Genomic DNA, 22,137 nt, shown 5'->3' on the forward strand with positions numbered 1-22,137 from the left:
TAAATGCAGCTTCAAAGGGCTCTAAATGATCCTAGCCAAGGGGTTATTTCTTTTTTTTTAATTACAATTTATATACTTTTTAACCTCAAATGCTCATCTAGCTCTGTATTCCGGTTCAATACAGTTAGGGTGTGGTGAAAAACTCCCATGTCATTTTCTTCTCCAACTTAAAATCATCAAACATCGCTGCAAAAACACCAGCCCAGTGTTTACAAAATGAACGTGCAAAGAAGATCAAATGCCCTTTGCAAAAAAAGGTAAAACAGCGATGTGGGACGATTTTGAAGTTGGAGGTGAAAATGAGATGGGAGTTTTTCGACATACCCTAACTATCTTGAACCAGAGTGCACAGAGTACGCATGTACATCGCGGAGATAGACAAGATGAGCATTCGTGGTTGAAAAGTGTAGAAATATCAATTTATTTAAGAAAATAACAAATGGTTATGCTACGTAAGACCCTTTTTCTTTGGCTAGGATCATTTAGAGCCCTTTGAAGCTGCATTTAAACTGCATTTTGGAAGTTCAAACTCATGGGCACCATAGAAGTCCACTATAGGGAGAGACACCCTGAAATGTGACCCTGGACCACAAAACCAGTCATAAGGTTAAATTTTACAAAACTGAGATGTATACATCACATGAAAGCTCAATAAACAAGCTTTCTATTGGTATATGGTTTGTTAGGATAGGACAATATTTGGCTGAGATACAGCTTTTTGAAAATCTGGAATCTGAGGGGTGCAAAAAAACCTAAATACTGAGAAAATCACCTTTAAAGTTGTCCAAATTAAGTTCTTAACATTGCATATTACTAATCAAAAATTACATTTTGATATATTTATAGTAGGAATTTTACAAAAAATCTTCATGGAACATGATCTTTACTTAATTTCCTAATGATTTTTGGCATAAAAGAAAAATCAATAATTTTGACCCATACCATGTATTTTTGGCTATTGCTACAAATATACCCCAGCGACTTAAGACTGGTTTTGTGGTCCAGGGTCACAAATATTTTCTTCATAAAACAATTTCTTTACGACTGATCTTGAATGACAGGGGGGTGAGTAAATTATCTGTAATTTTTTGTTCGGGATGTGAACTTATCCTTCAACTAAAATCTAATCTTTAACAGATAAAAGAACACCCAAAGCATTTATCCGAAGTATTTCAAATAGATAACACATTCAGTTATTGAGTAAAGATGTTTTTTGTATTGAGCTCCAATGATTGGCTACTGCTCCTGTCCCTCTAAACCAAAACTCACTGATTGGCTGATGCAGGGTCCTCCTCCAGAAGTTCCAGGATGTCATCCTCCAGATCACTGACCTTCACCTGTTTCACCGCCTCTAACAACAGTGACTCAGCGTTTACCTGCTGGTGCTGCACACCTGAAGTAACACACAAAACCAATTATTTCCTAAAATGCACATCACATGATTCATAAAGGTTCCAGGTGACTGTTTTATGTGTGTATGTCTTACCCAGGTTATCTCTCAAGGCACTGGCTTCTCTATGGGGGTCAAAGGTGTAATTCCGCACCAGTTTGAGTCGCATACGGGAGTAGTTTTCAGCGCTAGAGAGCTTCCAGTGTATTTCTTTCTGCTGCCTGGCAAACACACACATAACCAACAGATTTTAATTTATGTTACATCCTGGCAAAAACACATGTAGTTCTGTTTCATTCCTCCTGACCGCCAGAGGCGGTGCTTAGCACTAGTGGATAATCGCTGCGCCAGCTAGATAGGTCGAGAAGAAATACCAACAAAGTCATGTAATGACGTAGACCGAGATGCAAGGATATAAACCACCGCAGCTCGGCACCCAGCCTCTTTCGCTTTCTCGCTTATGATAGGTTGTTGATTAGCGCTGTTCTGTGCAGCTTACCTGAGTTGCGAGGACTCGCCCTCCTTAGCTGTGACAGCGCGTTCTGCACTATCATCGGATATTACGGATCCTTTTTTCTTCATTTACGTGAGTATACATTTACATTTGATTGTGGTGTCGGCGATACCCTGTGCTTCACGGTACTATCCGGTGGCTGGTTTCGACCGCACTTAGTTAGCGTTTTCCCGCTGACCTATATATATTTGAATTGTCGCATATTTGTCGTCATACAAGCTTCATTTGCCCCGCGGTTCTATCCGAAGGCAGCTCTGATATTCAAGTTTGATTCCTCTCACTTAATCTTTCGGTTCTATCCGAAGATATTATCAAGGCCTGATCTCCTGTGCGTGTATTTGATCAGTTTTGAGTTCCTACGGTGCTACCGAGGACCTGTTTTTGACTAAGTCATGGCTCACAGCTCTCATATCGCCAGCTCTCCACCGAGCTGCAAACTGTGCCCAAACATACTACTTCCCGATGACGGACACGATCGTTGCGCATCGTGCTTGGGGATTCAGCATCTGAAAGAAGCATTGACTGACCCGTGTTTGAATTGTGCTATGCTGCCGCTATCAGAAAGACAGCTTCGTCTTGCAGAGCTAGATCCTAACTCGTCTGCTAGCCTTGCACAGTCGCATTCAGCGCCTCGGCGTGCTCAAAAACGTCGCGCATCAGCGGCTGCTGGTGCACCGCCGACTAAAAAGAAATCTTCACCGCAGACGGAAACTTCGCTGTCAAAGACTGTTGCTACTCTCTCTTCAGAGATGACAGAGTTGAAACGTCTTCTTCAGTCATTACAACCCCCGGTGTCAGCCGCGCCTATCGAGGACGCTTCAATGAACGAGTTTGATTTCCAACCACCAGATACTGTCGATTTAGACGTTCTATCCATGAGCGCATCTAATTCACATTTCCTTGATGAAGCATTGGTGGAACCTGCCATACAGTCTGCCCCCCCACATGATGTTCTTTCCGGCCTTTCTGCTGCTGGTGGTTCAAGCGGTGGGTCTGTACATTCATCTAGTGCAGACCAGTCTTCTCCTGATGACATTCTTTCGATTCTGCAGATGGCAGTGGCTCGTTTGGGTCTTGATAACTGTGTTCAGCCTGCTCAAACTAATGTGTTCTTCAAGCAAAATGCTGATAATACATTTGCTATGCCCCCATGCAAGGACTTTGTGACTGAATTCTCCAATGCGTTAACAGGCTCCAATGTGCCTAAGAGGAGGTCAAAGACAGCCCGCACTCTTGCATCGATGGCTGAGGCTGACTCTATTGGAGTTGGTCGGGCACCTGAAATTGAACAGCCGGTGGCAGCTTTGGTGGTATCACCAGATGAAGCGCTTCGAGGCAATGTCCGCTGCCCAAGCGCCCAATGTAATCGTACTGACACGTTATTGAAAAGAGCATACGAGTCTGTAGCTTACATAACTCGGGCAGAAAATACTGTTTGCCAGCTGCTGCTTGCCTGTAACACCACATTAGAGTCAGTGAATGTTGACCCCTCTGTGTCTCAGTTCTTACAGACTGCCCTATTGACTATAGGTCATGTGACGCGTGAACTTGGGACGCTTTCGGCAACCCTTCTAACGGCCCGACGCCAGGTATGGCTCGCTCAGGCAAGGTTGTCTGAAGATTGTAAGAAGACGCTGAGGGAACTTCCAATTGTGCCGGGACATCTTTTTGGCTCCAATGTTTCTGAACTATTAGAAAAGAGAATGAAGTTGTCAGAGGCCACCCGTCAGTTAACCCAGGCCCCACGGGCTCCTTCTTTTAGGACGCCATTGATGCCAGCTCACCCACGCTACTCAAACTTAGAGCAGCGGATGCGTCATCATGGTGGTCCTCAACTTCAGACGTCACAGCGACACAGAGTGACCGAAGAGGCTCAGTCACGTCGTCCTTTTCCCCGTCACAATCAAGGGGGGCCACGTCATCGTCCCCCCACAGGTTCAAAGGGCAGAAACCAGAAACCCTGAAGTTTCGGGGCTGGCAGTCGGTCGTTTCACTGCACAACATCTACATTACTGGGAAACATCAACATCCGACCCCTGGGTTCTGACGACTCTGAACAGGGGATACACATTGCAGTTCCGACGCCGGCCTCCAAAGTTTTCAGGAATTCTTCCGACAGTCGTCAAAGATGTAACCAGTTCAATGGCCCTTTCCATGGAAATTCGTTCGCTGTTGTTGAAAGAAGCCATAGAGAAAGTTCCCCCTCTCAGACAGAGGGACGGTTTTTACTCAACGTACTTCCTTGTTCCAAAAAAGGATGGCGGGTTCCGACCAATTCTGGATCTTCGACGCCTCAATGTGTTCCTAAAGGGTCTTCATTTTCGGATGTTACACACAGTCGACGTTCTTCGGTCTGTGATGAAAGGAGACTGGTTTGTAAGTGTGGACTTGAGGGATGCTTACTTCCATGTTCCTATTGCTCCCCACCACAGGAAGTTCCTAAGATTCAGTTTTCTGGGTCAAGTCTATCAGTTCCGAGTCCTGCCATTCGGTCTGTCTCTTGCTCCTCGTGTTTTTACGAGGTGTGTGAGTGCAGCTCTATCTCCTCTTTGGTCCAAGGGCATGAGGATTCTGCCTTACTTGGACGATTGGCTACTCTGCGCCCCAACGAGATTGCATGCTCTACGCGGTACCAGGATTGTTCTGGAGCATATGCAGAAGCTAGGCCTTACTGTGAACGAGAAAAAAAGTCATTTGGTCCCAGAGCAGACCATAACCTTTATAGGAATAACACTCAATTCTGTCACAATGTCTGCCACACTGTCTCACGCTCGGACCGTCAGTATTCTTCAGTTGTTGACTCGTTTCCGTCTGAGGGCAAGGATACCTTATGGGGTTCTTTTACAACTGATGGGGATGTTAGCGGCCGCCACATCCGTGATTCCCTTAGGGTTACTTCACCTCAGGCCTCTTCAGAGGTGGAGCAACAGCTTGAGGCTAGACTCAACAAGGCATCGCCGTCGCATGATTGTTGTTTCTTCCGCTTGTGTCAGAGCACTGAAACCCTGGAGACGGGTGACATTTCTGAGGGCTGGAGTGTCACTAGGAGTGGTACCTTCTCGTCGGGAAGTGATCACAACCGATGCTTCACTAACAGGATGGGGGGCAACATGGAACCAGAGGGGGATCGGTGGCCACTGGTCAACAAAGGAGGCTTTCGAACATATCAATGTTCTGGAGCTGAAGGCAGTGTATCTAGCGCTACAACACTTTTTGCCAAATCTGTTAGGCCGCCATGTACTTGTCCGGTCCGACAACACGTCCACAGTCTTTCATTTGAATCACCAGGGCGGCACCCGGTCTCTTGCGTCCTTACAACTAACTCGCAAGATTCTCAAATGGTCTCAAGGCCGACTGGCTTCATTAAAAGCGGTTTATCTTCCAGGCTCGGACAATCAAGTGGCGGATGCTCTGTCCAGGGATCTGCTACTTCCGGGCGAATGGAGGCTTCACCCGGATGTGGTGCAGCTGATTTGGCAACGGTTCGGCAAGGCAGAGGTCGATCTGTTTGCCTCGGAGCTAACCACGCATTGCCGTTGGTGGTTTGCGAGGACGGAGGCATCCAGCCCGTTGGGACAGGATGCGTTGGCTCACGAATGGCCGAACTGCCTATTGTACGCATTCCCTCCTTTTCCACTTTTATGGGAGACCCTACACAGAGTACTCCTGTCCAATCACAGGGTGCTTTTAGTGGCACCTCGTTGGCCAGCAAGGCCGTGGTTTCCTCTTCTTCTGAGTCTGCTACAGGGCGAACCGTGGCAGCTTCCCATCAGACACGACCTCCTTTCTCAGCTGAACGGCCGTGTTTGGCACCCAGATCCTGCTCGTCTTCAGCTTTGGGTTTGGCCAGTGGGTCCACTTCTCACTTAACTGATTGTGAGCCAGCAGTTTTGAACACTATTGGTAACGCTAGGGCTCCTTCAACACGACAGCTTTATGCGGCTCGTTGGAGGATTTTTTCATCTTGGTGTGGGGATCAAGGACTTGACCCAGTTCATTGTTCTGTGCCAAAAGTATTGAGTTTTTTACAGCATCTCTTGGATGACAACAAGGCGGCTTCTACCATAAAAGTTTATGTTGCTGCCATCTCTACTTATCATACCCCGGTCGATGGTGCATCCTTGGGGTCTCACAACCTTGTATGTAGTTTTCTGAAGGGAGCAAGGCGTTTAAAGCCTGTTCGTTCTACTCCCTTCCCTGTTTGGGACTTGCCGCTTGTTCTAGAGTTTCTTTGTACACCACAGTTTGAACCATTAGAGGTTGTGGATATTAAGTTTCTGTCCTTGAAAGTGTCTTTTCTGTTAGCCATTGCTTCTGCTAAACGTGTTGGTGAGCTTCATGCCCTGTCAGTGAGTCAGTCATGCTTACGCTGGTTACCAGAGGATTCTGGGGTCATTCTTAGGCCTAATCCAGCCTTCCTTCCTAAGGTCTTGTCACCTCAATTTGTAAACCAGTCTATTCATCTGGCTGCATTTCAATCTGCTCATTCTCCCTCCGATGCAGGTGGTGGGAGGTCTCATCTGCTGTGTCCTGTACGGGCTTTGAGGGCCTATGTGAAGTCTTCTGCTTCTTTCAGACGAACAGATCAGTTATTTGTCTGTTATGGTGAGGTACGCAAAGGCGCTCCTTTGTCTAAGCAAAGGCTAGCACGCTGGATTGTCGAGGTGATAAAGTTAGCGTATAGCCATTCTAACCAACCTTTACCAGCGGGTGTTACTTGTCACTCTACTAGGGCTGTCTCTTCATCTTGGGCCACTTTACGCGGAATTTCCTTGGCGGAGGTCTGTGCAGCTGCTACCTGGTCCTCTCCATGTACGTTTGCACGATTCTACAAGGTCAACGTGGCTGCTTCCCATGATGTGAGTTCTGCAGTCCTTCTGGAGCATCTTTGATGCAGGTGGGTGGCATTCCTCATGACTGTGTTGGTACGTGTCATCCACTAGTGCTAAGCACCGCCTCTGGCGGTCAGGAGGAATGAAACAGAACGCTAGTTACGTATGTAACTGTGGTTCTGTGAATTCCGGATGACCGCCAGAGTCTTTCGTCATTCGGAATGCGCGAGAAAGCATTCCGAGGCTGGGTGCCGAGCTGCGGTGGTTTATATCCTTGCATCTCGGTCTACGTCATTACATGACTTTGTTGGTATTTCTTCTCGACCTATCTAGCTGGCGCAGCGATTATCCACTAGTGCTAAGCACCGCCTCTGGCGGTCATCCGGAATTCACAGAACCACAGTTACATACGTAACTAGCGTTTCATTATATCTGATTTACAGATAAAAAAAAGTCATATAAATGCATACATCTCTATGCTTTTATTATAGAAGTCAGAAAACCTTTAAACTTAAAGTTTACTTCCAGAACAAAAATCGACGGATAATTTAGTCACCCCCTTGTCATCCAAGATGCTCATGTCTTTCTTTCTTTCTTTTTTTTCATGTCTTTCAGTCATAAAGAAATGATGTTTTTTTGAGGATTTTTTGATTTTTCTTCATATAGTGCACTTCTATGGTGCGAGTTTGAACTATAAGGTAAGAGCTAGATAAGACAAGCATTTGAGGTTAAAACGTATATAAATTGTAATTTTTTTTTTTTTTTGTAGAAATAACCAATTGTTTCACTAGATAAGACCCTTCATCCTTGGCTGGGATCATTTAAACCCTTTGAAGCTGCATTTAAACTACATTTTGGAAGTTTAAAATCGGGGGCACCATAGAAGCCTACTATATGGAGAAAAATCCTGAAATGTTTTCCTCAAAAAAACAATTTCTTTACGACTGAAGAAAGAAAGACATGAACATCTTGGATGACAAGAGGGTGAGTAAATCTGTACATTTTTGCTCCGGAAGTGAACTTCTCTATGAACACCTCCATCTGTACTAACAGTATCCATTCCTGCTGTCAGTGACATTTACACACAGAAACAACACTCACTTTTCCACCCAGGGACCTCTTTCACAGAAGAGTCCTCTGCGCGCCGCCCTCCACTGCCTGAGGATAGCGCTGTTCTGCGTGTGGATTTGTTTCAGCATGCTGTTGTACCTCAGGTTCTCCTGACGTCCTCGACGGCTGAACGGTTCCACAAAATGCTCCTTAAAAAGGAAATGAAAATGTTTGTAAATTCTGCATTACATTTGAAGGGAAATTCTACACTGCTGTTCAAAAGTTTTTTAAACAATTTAATGTTTTTAAAGTCTTCTGTGCTCACAAAGGCTGCATTTATTTGATAAAAATGCAGTAAAAAAACATAATATTGTGAAATATTATTACAATTTCAAATACCTGTTTTCTATGTGAATATATTTTAAAATGTAATTTATTTCTATGATGCAAAGCTGAATTTTCAGCATCATTTCTCCAGTCTTCAGTGTCACATGATCCTTCAGAAATCATTTTAATATGCTAATTTGCACTCAAGAAATATTTATTATCAATGTTGAAAATAGTTGTGCTGCGTCATATTTGTGTGTAAAATGTGACACTTTTTTCAGGATTCTTTAAAAGAAACTTCAAAAGAACCCAATTCGTTTGTAACATTATAAATGTCTCTACTGTCACTTTTGATCCATTGAATGCATCCTTGTTGAAGGAAAGTATTAATTTTCTTTCAAAAAACATCTTACTGAGCCCAAACTTTTGAACAATAAGGTATGTGTGTGTAGATGTTTTTATACCTGAAAGCGTATCTTGCTCTCTCCTCTCTCTCGGTCCCTGCGGTGCAGAGTGAGCATGAACGCCTCATAACAGTCCTTCCAGTATAGAGCCATGTTCTCATGACCCTGACTGAACGTCTCAATCTCATATTGCTTCATGTAGGGGATGATCTGAAAAAACAGATACACAAAATTCAGATTTATAATCTAAAGGGTGCAATGAAGAGAAGAAACCAACCAAATGCTTTATGTAGAAATAGATAAACATATCAGTAATAGAAAAGCTGAAACAGATCCAGCTTAAAATGACAACTATCCCCATTTAGTGTATTAATACAAGTCTTACATATTTATCCAAATAGACCCTCCACTCCGGGGAGCTGCAGTACAGCTGAAAGTCCTCAAAGAAAGACGGACTTCCGTTGGTGTCGGGGAGGGAAGGGAGGTGCAGCTCCATGTATAAGAGTTTGTGGACTTTGGACAGGAGGGTACGGAGGAGAGGCACTAAAAACGAGTAGGTCTCCTCTGTCCGCTCCTCGCTCACAGAGCGCCTGAGGATTCCCTCCACGCGGCCCAGAAGATAGCAGGCCTCGTCCTGAGAGTCCACAGTCTTTGTTTGCAAGATGCCATTCAGCTTGGCCGTAGCCATGGCACACACCTGCCAGAATGAGAAACAACACAACAACTCAGTTTCTTTGCTTTACAGCAGGTTTCACTTCAAAGCAGTGCGGCCTCTTTGAAGCCTCATGCACATGACGTGGATTTGACACATATGCGATTTTCTCAAAACTCTTTACGGTCATTTTATGACTTTATAACTCATTTATGACTACATTTATGGGGTAACTCGCCAGAACTGCACATTTTGACATTTTAATCTACTGAAGTGCTTCTGGTGCGCTGCCTAAAGCAGCTCAGCGTATTTGTACAGCCAAATGCACAACCTTTTAAACTGTACTTTACTGCACCGTTTAGGCGCCTGCAACGCAGGTATGTGTCGCCACATTCTCGGGTTATGAAGAATAAAGAAGGGGAAAATTAATCTTCCGAAATGAAGCAGTAATGTTTTCTCAGATAAAAGTTATTAGAACCATGTCTAGGAACAAGCTGGCCATCACACTGCCCTGACCTTATCAGCGCGTTTGCATCCTATTATTTGAATCGCTCTTGTCGCTTATGACAGAACTGCTAATCACGATGATCTTGTCTTCTGAAAAGATTCTTTTATTCACTTGTGTCAGAAACAGAGAATCTCTTTAAAAACTGTCTGTTGTTCTGCTTCTGATGAATTATTTTTATCCACGTTGGGGATAACGTCCCGCAAAACCGCTCCTACGTCCCGAGCTAAATCAAATTATTCGCGATATGTGCTTTAAAGTCATCTGACTCAAATGATTCGCCATACGCGCTTTGAAGTTGAACGTTCTGAATCGAATGATTCGCGATCCGATTGGAGCACTTCGAAACAGTGAATCTTTTTGCGACGCAGTGGTTTGTGCTCACCTTCCCTATAAAATGTATTTGTTGTTTGAAATTAAATCATTACTTTTCATAGGCCTAACTTACTATGTTTTTATTAAATTGTCATCACGTAATACAGCTTTCGTCGTATTAAAAACATTTAATTGGTTCTTGCCTAAAAAGACTGGTATATAATGCGTGTTGTTAACAGATTACACTAACAGTTTGGTCAACTTCTGCCTATGGAGAGAGAAAAAAAAAAAATTTTAAAAAGCACCCCCGCTCCCTTTGGTTTTTTCACAAATCACACCCTGCATTTAGCCTACTTGACAATGCCGGTTTTTACGTTTTTACATTGCTTTTATGAGTGCAAGTTTAGGGGTTTGAGATTTTTAACTTAAAATAAAAATTTTCTTTTTCAATATACTTTAAAATGTAATTTATTTCTGTGATGCAAAGCTACATTTTCAGCATCATTACTCCAGTCTATTATAATCAATGTTGAAAACAGTTGTGCTGCTATCTTTGTTGAGACCGATTTTTTTAAGATTCTTTGATGAATAGAAAGTTCATTTGAAAGAGAAAACATTTGTAACATCAAACTATTTTACCGTCACTGGCCCCAAATGGTTCTGTATATCAATGCACCCCTAATACAACCTTATGACCTCTCACCTGTGGGTCCTCCTGTGCCATGAACCCGAGCAGCAGCCGTAGCCCCACCTGAGACAACTGAAGCCATTGTGTCCCAGAGGCGTACCACACCATCAGCCCGTCCATCAGAGTCACCGTCTCCTCCAAAACCTTCTCAGTCCATAGAGAAGGATTCACCAACCCCTCAGCCTGCAGGAAGTCCTGCACTATGTGCAAAAGACGCACCGCGTTCTCCGTGTGCTGCGGCAGCGTGGTGGTCGTCGCTTCTCGGTTGTCCGTTACAGCCAATTCCAACATCCTCTCCATCAGACTGTGGAGAAAGAGATAAGCAAATGCATAAACAACTAGCCGTTCAGATCAACTCTGAGGCCTCAAATTTCAGCAAGCAAAATATTTAACCATTACAATGCTGCATTTTGAGTATGTAAAATTAATTTCAGTGCATCACTAGCATTCAGCTGCAGTTCCAAAGCAGTCTGACCTGAGTTTGATGTGGTCGACAGGCAGCAGCAGCTCATTGGCAGTGCCCAGTTTGGTGAGGGCGGAGAACACCTGACCTCTCTCCAGCCAGGCGGTGTCATCTGACCCCTCCACCCCTCTCCACATGACACACAACACTATCTCCAGCAGCAGACGCGCCAACTCCTCCTCTGTACGCTGTGCGGCAAGACAGAGTCTCAAATCAATAAGTCACTTCAATAAGACTGACTGCATTGGGTCTGGATAATGAAGGTATTTCTGTGGAAACTATATTTTTTCCTCATTTAATCAGAAGTTTAATAAAAGTTATTATTATTATTAGTCTAAAAGGAAATAAAGGCTTTCAACACCTACTTCTCCACAATTATATTCAATGCTATACACTAGTTTTCAACAGTCTGGGTTGGAAAGACTTTTAATGTTTTTTAAAATAAGTCTCATATGCTCATCAAGGCTGCATTTATTAGATCAAAAATACAGTAAATCAGCAACACTGAGAAATTATCAGTATTGAAAGCAGTTGTGCTGCTTAATATATATTTTTTTTTTTTGGAAAAGTAGTATTTGGAAATTCAAAATTTGAAAAAGAATTTTTTTGTAACATTTTATATGTCTTTAATGTCACTTTTGAGCGATTTATTGCATACTCTCTGAATTAAAAAAAATAAATAAATAATAATAATAATAAAGAAAAAAAAAAAATATATAATAATTTTGAACAGCAATGTAATTATAATGTGCTAAAAGAATAAGCTGTGCATTTATTTTTTTTTTACAACAAAAGCTGTGATTTTACCAGCTTTTATATTACAAAGCTTTTTATATTTATATAAAATATATTTATATATTTATGCTTTAAATATTTATATTTTAAATATAAAATATATTTTAGCTAATTATAAATTATACTTTATAGTCACTTAAAGGGATAGTTCATCCAAAAATGAAAATTCTTTCATTAATTACCCTCATGTTGTAACCCATTTGACTTTTGTTTATCTTCAGAACAAATATTTTTCATGAAATACTTTCTGACCCTACATAAACAGCAATGCACCTACTTCGTTCAAGGCCCAGAAAAGTAGTAAGGACATCATTAAAATAGTCCATGTGACATTAGTGGTTCAACCTTAATTTTACACAGCCACAATACTTTTTTTATAAAAAAAAAAAAAAAAAAAAAAACTTTATTCATTCCGTGTCAGTCTTTGACGGACATTTACAAGAGTACCACAGCATAATCGTTGTGTTGCTGTCTATGCAGGGTCAGAAAGATCTCAGATTTAATCAAATATATCTTCGTGTTCTGAAGATGAATGAAGGTCTTACAGGTTTAGTACAACATAAGGGTGAGGAATTAATGGCAGAATTTTCATTTTTGGGTGAACTATGCCTTCAACACCTTCATTATAGTACATACTATCAGGTACTTGTTGAAAAATGAAGTGATACATGTCACTGCCTATTCCACTGAAGCACACAGCTGATCTCTAGTCTCACCTCACTGTTAAAAGACTCTCCCAGGGACACATTGTCACTAAACAGGAAGCTGTCATCATTTAAAGAGGAAGCTCCAGGGAAGGGCTTTGCATTCTCCAGAGGAGACGGTGTGCTTGGCATGCTGCCCGGAGTCTGACTGCCGCTGTCCCCGTGATCAAACAGATGCAGCTGGGACAGGTCCAAACTCAAGACCCCTGCTTTTCCGCCCCACGCTTTGGGTGTCGGCACGTCCCCTGGTGTTTCGGAGAGAGACATCAGCTCTCCGTTGTCCAGGCTGTCTATGGACCTGCTGTCTGAGGCACTGTCTCGCTCTTCGTTCAGCCTCCCCACACTGTCTCCAAGAGCTCTGCGCTCCAGAGGAGGCTCCAGGCGGTTTCCTCCACTGCTGCGGCTCAGCTCGAAACTCCCAAGGCTGGCTGCGTCACCACGGCCCGAACCGGAACCTCCGTCGCTCCCGGGGCTCCGGACAAACAAACTCATTAGAGTGCCCTGCCAACACAACTGCTTGGAGATCTGCAGCGCTGCATCCTGCTGAGACTGCAACAGCACATACAGCTGCAGGAAATAAGAGAAAGATATATGTGACCCTGGACCACAAAACCAATAAGCAAAAAAAAAAAAAGCCAACAATGCATTACATGTGTTAAAATTATTGATTTTTCTTTTATGCCAAAAATAAACAGGACATTATGTAACGATCATGTTCCATGAAGATATTTTGTAAATTTCCTACCGTAAATATATTAAAAGTTAATTTTTGATTAGTAATATGCATGGCTAAGAACTTCATTTGGACAACTTTAAAGGCGATTTTCTCAATATTTAGATTTTTTTTTGCACCCTCAGATTTTCAAATAGTTGTATCTCAGCCAAATATTGTCCCATTTCAGTTTAATTTCAAGAAATTGACCCTTATGACTGGTTTTGTGGTCCAGGGTCACACATACAGTTCGTTGAAAACATTACAAGACATCATTACAAGTATTTCTCTGTCACTTTATTTCATTTAGTGCAAAGTGAGGTTTTTGCAAATGTTACTTTATTTTAGGGAAAGGGAAGTTCATCTAAAATTTGAAATTATATCCCATGGATGTAGGTAATTATACAACATTTGGGTACTAACTTTACACAAAGCAATCATTTGGCTTTAGAACTCTGATAATATACTGTAGAGATCACGTTCCATAAAGATATTTTGTAAGTTTCCTACTGTAAATATATTAAAACTTAATTTTTGATTAGTAATATGCATGGCTGAGAACTTCTTTTGGCGACTTTAAAGGCGATTTTATCAATATTTCGATTTTTTTGCACCCTCAGATTGTAGATTTTCAAATAGTTGTATCTCAGCCAAATATTGTCCAATTTCAATTTAATTTCAAGAAATTGACCCTTATGACTGGTTTTGTGGTCCAGGGTCACATATACGTTGAAAATATTACAAGACATCATTACAAGTATTTCTCTGTTACTTTATTTAATTTGGTGTAAAGTTAGGCTTTTGCAAATGCTATTTTATTTTAGGGAAAGGAAAATTAAATACATTTTTTGTAATGTCTTTACACAAAGCAATAATTTGGCTTTAGAAGTCTGATAATATATACTGTAGCTAGTGCATCATATTTGGATTTTGTGTTTTATCCTTTTATATGGAAAAGCAGTTATTTTGAAAAAAGAAACAGTTTTAAAGTGACATTAGTTTCTTTCCAAGCTATTTCTTAAAAAAATGTTTTAGCAAGTGTTGTGCTTTTGTTAACACTTAAAACTGTGGTGTATTAAAGTTGTAAATGCTCTCACCCTCTTGCATACAGTCAGGCGAACGCTGGGTCCAGCTTTATGGGTCAGCAGAACCACAGCCATCAGATCTTTATAGTTTACCACAGTATCTAGAGGACAAAGAGGGTCAAAAAGGAGAGTTTATGGAAAAATACTTCACATCATAAATTCAGTGTGGCCTTTATTAATGAATAGTGGGTTATGCAAAGGTGTATGCAAAACTATAACTAAAGCTTAAACCAAAAAACAATTTTTGTTACTTGAAAAAAAAAAAACAAACATATATTTATTTATTTATTTTATTTTATTTTTTATTACACAAACAAACTCATATGGTTTTCATCATTTTTCATCAGACTGACCAGTAGACAGCACTTGGTGAAGGAGGCACTTGATGAGGGTTGAAGTGAGATGCAGATCCGAGAACAGCAGACTGAGGCCAGAGTATCCCACATCTCTCAAGCGTAACCTCTGTTTGCTCTTCTCATACACACGATCGCACTTCAGCATCCGCTCAAACATCTGCAGATACACACAACAACATATATATTAATAACACATGCATTTGACATCACAATCAAATAGCAAAAATGTTATAATGCATTACATAAAGCAAACTTATAGTTGATGAGTTTTTAAATAAGAATATATATTAAAATATTAGTGACTAATGTATGATGTATTAATGTATTATATATAGTTAAGCATTTTACCATAATCGGTTATCGGTTTTGTAATATCGGATTCACCTATATTCAATATCGGATAAAACCCCAAGTGATTTTTAACAAGATTCACTTGTTTAAAACATCCTAAATTATATTAACATTTACTATATAGCCATTATTTCGCTAATACACATCTAAATAAATACGACTCTATGGAAATTAATTATTTATTATCTCCGTGAGCGATCGCAGTTTGAGTATAGTTCTGTGTAAATGCATAGATAAACAGCGCTTTGTCAGAATCTAGAACAAAAACATTAGTAATTTTAATATAACATACCAGTTGTGAAATGCAATAAAATACAATGTTTTGTTTGATTATATTCCAATATATTATTCAGTGAATTATTCTTCACTCATTATATTAAAAGGCTTATAAACCTACTAACTGTAGCTGATATAAAGTTGATATGACTCCTGTTCTTTATTTATTTTCTCCATTTGAAAACATTAGACATTCTACATTTATTTTGCTTGCTAATGTTGCAGCTGATGCTTTTTATAAAAAAAATTTTATTGTTGTAAAATGAAGATTAAATTTAACATGAAAGACTAATTTTTAACACTTTTTAAGATGACTGGAAGGAGGAAAAATCTAAGTGAAGTATGGACTTAACAAATAAATATCGGTTCTGCATATCGGTTATCGAGCACATAAACATGCTAATAATCGGTATCGGTTAAAAAAAAAAAATCAATATCGGCCGATCACTAGTTTTGACTTTTTTAAACTATTAGAATGAATAATACATAATTATTGATGCATGATCTGTTAAGCTTATTATGCAGCTACAATTTTACATTTACTGCAATGCAGTTGCTAAGGTGTCCAAACAGCTGATAACAACATTACAATACTTGTTTTGAACTGTTTTGGCTTGTAAACAGTGCTTGATCTATGCATATTTCTCTCCTGATTCTGACAAGATTACTTTATCACTGAAGAAAGCAATTTTCTGAATAGAGGACACAGAGTTTAACGGGTTTGAAGTTAAAAAGTTTTCCCTTCGCAAGATGTTAATTGACGGACTAGAGTGGTGTGGATTACTTGTGGTTTATTGTGATGTTTTTATCAGCTGTTTGGACTCTCATTATGATGGCACCCATTGACTGCAGAGGCTCCATTAGTGAACAAGTGATGAAATGCTACATTTCTTTAGTCTAAACTAATTCTTTAAGTTAGTTTTAGCATTTTCAAATCTCTAACTGATGAAAGATGCTTTAGAGAAGCTACGTCCAAAATGAGTATGAAGAGCACCTTGAAGACGAGCTCTCGGAGACGGTCTGAGTGTTTGTTGTTGAGCAGCAAGGCGTAGCAGGAGTCGGCCGCTCCCGGTTCAAACAGCAGCAGGAAGAGCTGGTCCCGCGCCGCGCTGGTCTGCAGTAGAGTCAGCAACAGCTCCAAGATCCCGCACAGCTACAACAGCACAGTCACCGATTTCAATTTCATGTTTAGTTAATGTTTATTGCTTATAAGTGATAAGAGCAGGAGAAATCGGAAGAGACAGTGATTAAATGAATTGGCAGGGCAGTAAATCCAGTTTGCGGTTAAGCACATTGAGGTTTAGGAATAATTAAAATGGGGAAAGACAGAGGATGCTTGCTCTACTGATTAGAAAGGGCAAATCAATAACAATAAAGGAGAGTGCTTCTTTCCTGGACACACACACACACACTCAGACAAAGAGTTAGACATTACCTTATCACCATCAGGAATGTGCAAATTTATATGTTCAGAAAAAACTTTTTAAAAGCTTTTTTAAACATTTTGAAATGTGATTTAAATGCAGAATTATAATTATAAAATGATAGTTGTAATTTGTTATATTATAATAAAATTAGGGCTGTCAAATGATTAATCACATCCAAAATAAAAGTTCATGTTTACATACTAAATGTGTGTTTTCTGTGTTTATTTATTATGTATTTATAAATACACCCACATACATGTATATTCAAGAATTTTTTTTAGATTTATATAGAAAATATTTATAATTCTATATATAGTCTAAATTAAAAAGAAGTATAACTGTTCATTCATATAAATATTTTTTTTAAATTCTATACATGTATGTGTGTGCATTTATATATTCACATATTAAATATACACAGTAAACACACATTTAGTGTGTAAACCTAAACTTTTATTTCGGATGTGATTAATCGTGATTAATCATTTGACAGCCCTAAATAAAATAACTAAAAGTTAATCTTAATAATTGTTTTAACAATATTTTTATTTTATTAAATATTAAAGCTAAATCAAATGCTCAAGAAATACAAAAATCGATAAACCAACTAATCAAAATACTGAAAAACAATTTAGAATTGTTTTAAAATTTAGTCTTGTAACTTAATTTAATGCACACTTTGATAATAATGTTTCTTGAGCAGCAAAACAGCATATTAGAATGATTTGTGAAGTATCATGTGACACTGAAGACAGGAGTAATGATGCTGAAAATTCAGCTTTGTGTCACAGGAATTAATTCCATTTTAAAATATATTCAAACAGAAAGCTGTAATTTAAAACTGCAATAATATTTCACAATATTACTGCTTTAACTGTATTTTTTAATCAAAATATGCAGCCTTGGTAAGCAGAAGAGGCCTTTTTTTTTTTTTTTTTAAACAAAATTTTTTTTACCAACCCCAAACTGTATGATTTGTGACACACTAATCCTATAGGAATCCTATATAGGAAACTGAATCTACCGACATCCTCTTCTCACCTGTTCCTCATCTCCAATGGCAGCGATGTATCCCAGAATGCTCTGGATCTCCTCGTGGGTGGTTCCTTTGCTGATGTAATACTTCAGAAGGCCACAGAGAGAAGCTCTGATTGTCTTAATGTCATCCTCACTCAGATCTGCATCTTTAGTTCCAGAACTAGAAAGGAAAGAGAGAACGGATGACTTGATGGAGAGAGAAAGAGCCCTGAGGTGATAGAATAACAGAGAGTGGTACCACAGAGGAGTGAAGGATTGTGGGAGATGTAGTCTTACCCATAGTAAAGGCGAATTGTGTCCAACAGGAACTGCACTCCATATTTCTTCCTGAACTGCTTCCTGCTGTCTTTGATGACGGTGGACATGTACTGGATGTGACCTTCAACATCACAAACACATTAAGATCATCAGATTATGGGTAGTTCAGTTTTTAATGGGAATTAATGATTTTAAACTAGAATATATAATATAATCATGGTTTTGGAGGACTAGAAGTGACACTTTTAAATAAAATAATTTATTTAAGTTATCAATTATAATTTATTTGAGTAATCAATAAAATAATTCAATTAAAAAGACATAATTTTTACTTAATTCATGTTTTAAAATGCAGTTAAATACAATTATTAAACTATACATTAAAGAAATATTTAAAAAATACATTTTAAAAATAAAAAAAAACATAGGTACACTACAAAGAATTTAAAAATTTAAAATTTAAAATTCAGAATTTAAACATTTAAAATTAAAAATTCAGCTTCAAAAATCACAGGAATAAATTACAATTTAAAATATATTCAAGTAGAAAATAGTTATTTCAAATAGTAAAAAATATTTCATAATTTTGCTGTTTTTGCTTTACCTTGGATCAAATAAATGCAGGCTTGGTGAGCAGAAGACACTTCTTTAAAAAACACTGAAAATCTTACTATTCAAAAACTTTTGATTAGTAGTGTACATAGAAACACTGTGTAAAACTTTACACTGCTTTAAATCATAGCTTAAAAGTAAATTAAATTTATAAATATGTTACTAAGCAAATTTTGAACTCCATTTAAAAATGTGCTTTTTTAATCCATTTGTTAAAAATTAAATTAAATTAAATTAAATTAAATTAAATTAAATTAAATTAAATTAAATTAAATTAAAAATTAAATTAAAAATTAAATTAAAGGTGCAATAGGAGATCTTGCTATCGGGATGTGAAAAGACTATCAACCAGCATAACAAAAAATGTTTCTGAAGACAATCACCAATTGCAAATTAAATTAAATGGTTTAAATCTGTTTATTACAAAAGCATGCATGAACAAAACAGTTTGCTTGTTTAAACACACAAATAAAAACGCGTGCACAGACTAACCGATGCGCAGTGGGAAATCTCCTTGGTTCCAGATGCTGAAGTTGAAGAGCAGGTGTGTGTGAAGCTGCTGCAGGAGCTGCGAGTTCTTCTCATATGTCATCTGCTCAATCAACAGCTGAGCCGCCACCAGCACGCTCACGTCCACCAGAAACGCCGGCAGCTGCACACAGACGCAGAAATTGACAGCAAATGAAGACATACAGAGAAAAAGATGGAGAAACCAAAGGAAAGAGAATTATGGGTACCTTCTGCAGCAGAGCTCCTAATGTGGCCACAGCGTGAGAGTGCAGAAGAGTTTCCTGGTTGATGGGATGCCTCTGTAGGAAATGCTTGATCACCAGCAAAAATGTCGCAACTAGATTCTTCTCCAGTCTTGCCTCTGAATCATAAATGATCACAAACATCATTCCACAACATTATCAAGGCATAATAATCATAAATACAGAAAAGAGGCAGGCGGTGTGACCCTGGACCACAAAACCAGTTATAAGGGTCAATTTTTTGAAACTGAGATTTGTACATCCAAAAGCTGAGTAAATAAGCCTTCCATTGATGTATGGTTTGTTATGATTGGACAATATTTTACTATTTTAAAATCTGGAACCTGAGGGTGCAAAAAAACCTAAATGTTGTGAAAATCACTTTTAAATCTGTCCAAATGAAGTTCTTAGCAATGCATATTACTAATCAAAAATCAAGTTTTGATATATTTACCTATACCATGTATTTTTGGCTATTGCTACAAATATACCCGTGCTACTTAAGACTAGTTTTGTAGTCCAGGGTCACATATTACTTATTCACATTTTAAATTAGCTATTCATTTTACATTTTGATTGATAATATTAATTTTAGTCTAAATTTTTGTAATTTTGTGCGCTTTTGTTAACATATTTGCTATATTTCTACTTTACTTTATATTTATCTCAGTTCTACTAATGTTAGTACTTTATATAGTTAGATATTTTATTTTAGTTTATTTAATATTTACATTTTAGCTTTATTTCTATTAATGAAAACAATTTTTAACAGTTTTAGTCATAAATGTAATCATAAATACAGAATACAGAAAAGGAGCAAGCAATGAGATCCTTGAGATGCAAAATTGTTTTATATTTTGACTTATTTTAATTTTAATGATTTTGTTATGTGCTTTTGTCATTTTAAATATTTTTTCCATTTTATATATTTTTTTAGTAACCTAAAACTTCAAGTAATTAAATGTATATTTATAAATGTTTGATTTCGAACAATGACTCTATTTAATAGTCTTACTTAACCATTTTTAAGAGTTTTAGTGATAAATTCAATCATAAATACAGAAAAGGAGCAAGCAGTGAAATGCTTGAGATGCATATATTTCCATATCACTTTAATTTTAGTCCGTTTTAGTAACCTAAGTAATTAAATGTACATCATGTTTCCAATTCTGATCCTCTCATTTCTATTTAAGTTAACGTTTTTAATCTAATATTTCCATTTTATTTCAGTTATATTTCTAACGATGGTTTTTAATAGTCTTAGATAAAACACTGGCTAATAAAGAGTGTGTGCTCACCTGACGCTCTGTTTGAGGGCAGAATGACCCAGTCTCCATCAGCGGGCGTGGCTGAGTCAGGGGTGATGAACTCTGACCCAGAGGGGTCAACGTGTTGTAAATCAGGGGTTAACAACGTCAACTGTTCCAAAACTGGGAGCAACACAGGAAGCCCTCCAACACAGTTGATCATGTCCTACAAAAGATGAGAGAGTATGTCAGCAGGTGTTTAGGAGAAGGAGAATTACAGAAAACGCATTTTGACAGATGTATCAAATGTATCAAAGATGAAAAACAGAAAAACCAAAGGAAGGGAAACAGCATACATACTTTGATATCCCAGTTGACCACTTTATTGCCTGTCAGACGACCATGCAGCAGATTTGGGGACAAATCCAGACAAATTGGGTTCCTACATGCCTGTATATGCAAAAAGAGGATTACTGATTAATGAGTAATTAACATTTATGATGTTTTAGAGCAAATACATACAGTTGAGGTCAACCTTTTACGTACACCTTGCAGAATCTGAAAAATGTCAATTTTCACCAAAATAAGAGGGATCATACAAAATTGTTATTTTTTTAGTACTGACCTGAATAAGATGTTTCACCTGACAACATTGACATATAGTCCTCAAGAAAAAATAATAGTTGAATTTATTAAAATGACCCTATTCAAAAGTTGATTCTCAATACTGTGTTACCGTGTTACTGTTACCTGAATGATCCTCAGCTATTTTTTATTTTTTGTTTTTGTTTAGTGATAGTTGTTCATGACTCCCTTGTTTGTCCTGAACAGTTAAACTGCCTGCTGTTCTTCAGAAACATCCTTCAGGTCCCACAAATTCTGTGGTTTCTCAGCATTTTAGTGTATTTGAACCCATTCCAACAATGACTGTGATTTTGAAATGCATCTTTTCACACTGAGGACAACTGAGGGACTTATAGTCAACTACTACAGAAGATTCAAATGCTCACTGATGCTCTAGAAGGAAACACGATGCATTAAGAGTCGTGGGTTAAAACTTTTAGAATTTGAAGATCAGAGTAAATTGAACTTATTTTGTATTCTGGGAAACATGAAAGTATCTTCTGCAGCTTCTGAAGGGCAATACTAAATAAAAAATAAAAAATGATATTTAGGCAAAGTAAGAACATAAGAAATGTACACATCTTCTGTTCAAAAGTTTTTAACTCCCGGCTCTTAATGCATCATGTTTCCTTCTGAAGCATCAGTGAGTGTTTGAACCTTTGAACCTCAGTTGTCCTCAGTGTAAAAAGATGGATTTCAAAAACATACAGTCTTGTTGGAAAGGGTTCAAAAAGGCAAAAAATGCTGAAAAACCAAAGAA

The 22,137-nt window shown here is 38.5% G+C and overlaps 1 protein-coding gene across 1 annotated transcript in view; it reads right to left on the reverse strand.

Moving 5' to 3' along the window:
* Positions 1-22,137, reverse strand: part of LOC141346841 (neurobeachin-like protein 1) — a 96,986-nt gene that overhangs the window by 22,244 nt on the left and 52,605 nt on the right. The window contains exons 20-36 of the mRNA XM_073851802.1: positions 21,114-21,203; positions 20,805-20,979; positions 19,492-19,625; positions 19,247-19,406; positions 18,161-18,263; positions 17,888-18,044; positions 16,414-16,572; positions 14,790-14,949; positions 14,449-14,537; positions 12,652-13,206; positions 11,153-11,328; positions 10,693-10,981; positions 8,903-9,214; positions 8,578-8,727; positions 7,838-7,995; positions 1,487-1,611; positions 1,270-1,393 (exon numbers count right to left, since the gene is read on the reverse strand). Coding sequence (XP_073707903.1) covers positions 1,270-1,393; positions 1,487-1,611; positions 7,838-7,995; positions 8,578-8,727; positions 8,903-9,214; positions 10,693-10,981; positions 11,153-11,328; positions 12,652-13,206; positions 14,449-14,537; positions 14,790-14,949; positions 16,414-16,572; positions 17,888-18,044; positions 18,161-18,263; positions 19,247-19,406; positions 19,492-19,625; positions 20,805-20,979; positions 21,114-21,203 — 3,116 coding nt within the window. The remainder of the gene's footprint in view (positions 1-1,269; positions 1,394-1,486; positions 1,612-7,837; positions 7,996-8,577; positions 8,728-8,902; positions 9,215-10,692; positions 10,982-11,152; positions 11,329-12,651; positions 13,207-14,448; positions 14,538-14,789; positions 14,950-16,413; positions 16,573-17,887; positions 18,045-18,160; positions 18,264-19,246; positions 19,407-19,491; positions 19,626-20,804; positions 20,980-21,113; positions 21,204-22,137) is intronic.

The sequence above is a fragment of the Garra rufa genome, chromosome 12 (assembly GCF_049309525.1).
Source record: "Garra rufa chromosome 12, GarRuf1.0, whole genome shotgun sequence".
NCBI classification, from domain to species: Eukaryota; Metazoa; Chordata; class Actinopteri; order Cypriniformes; family Cyprinidae; genus Garra; species Garra rufa.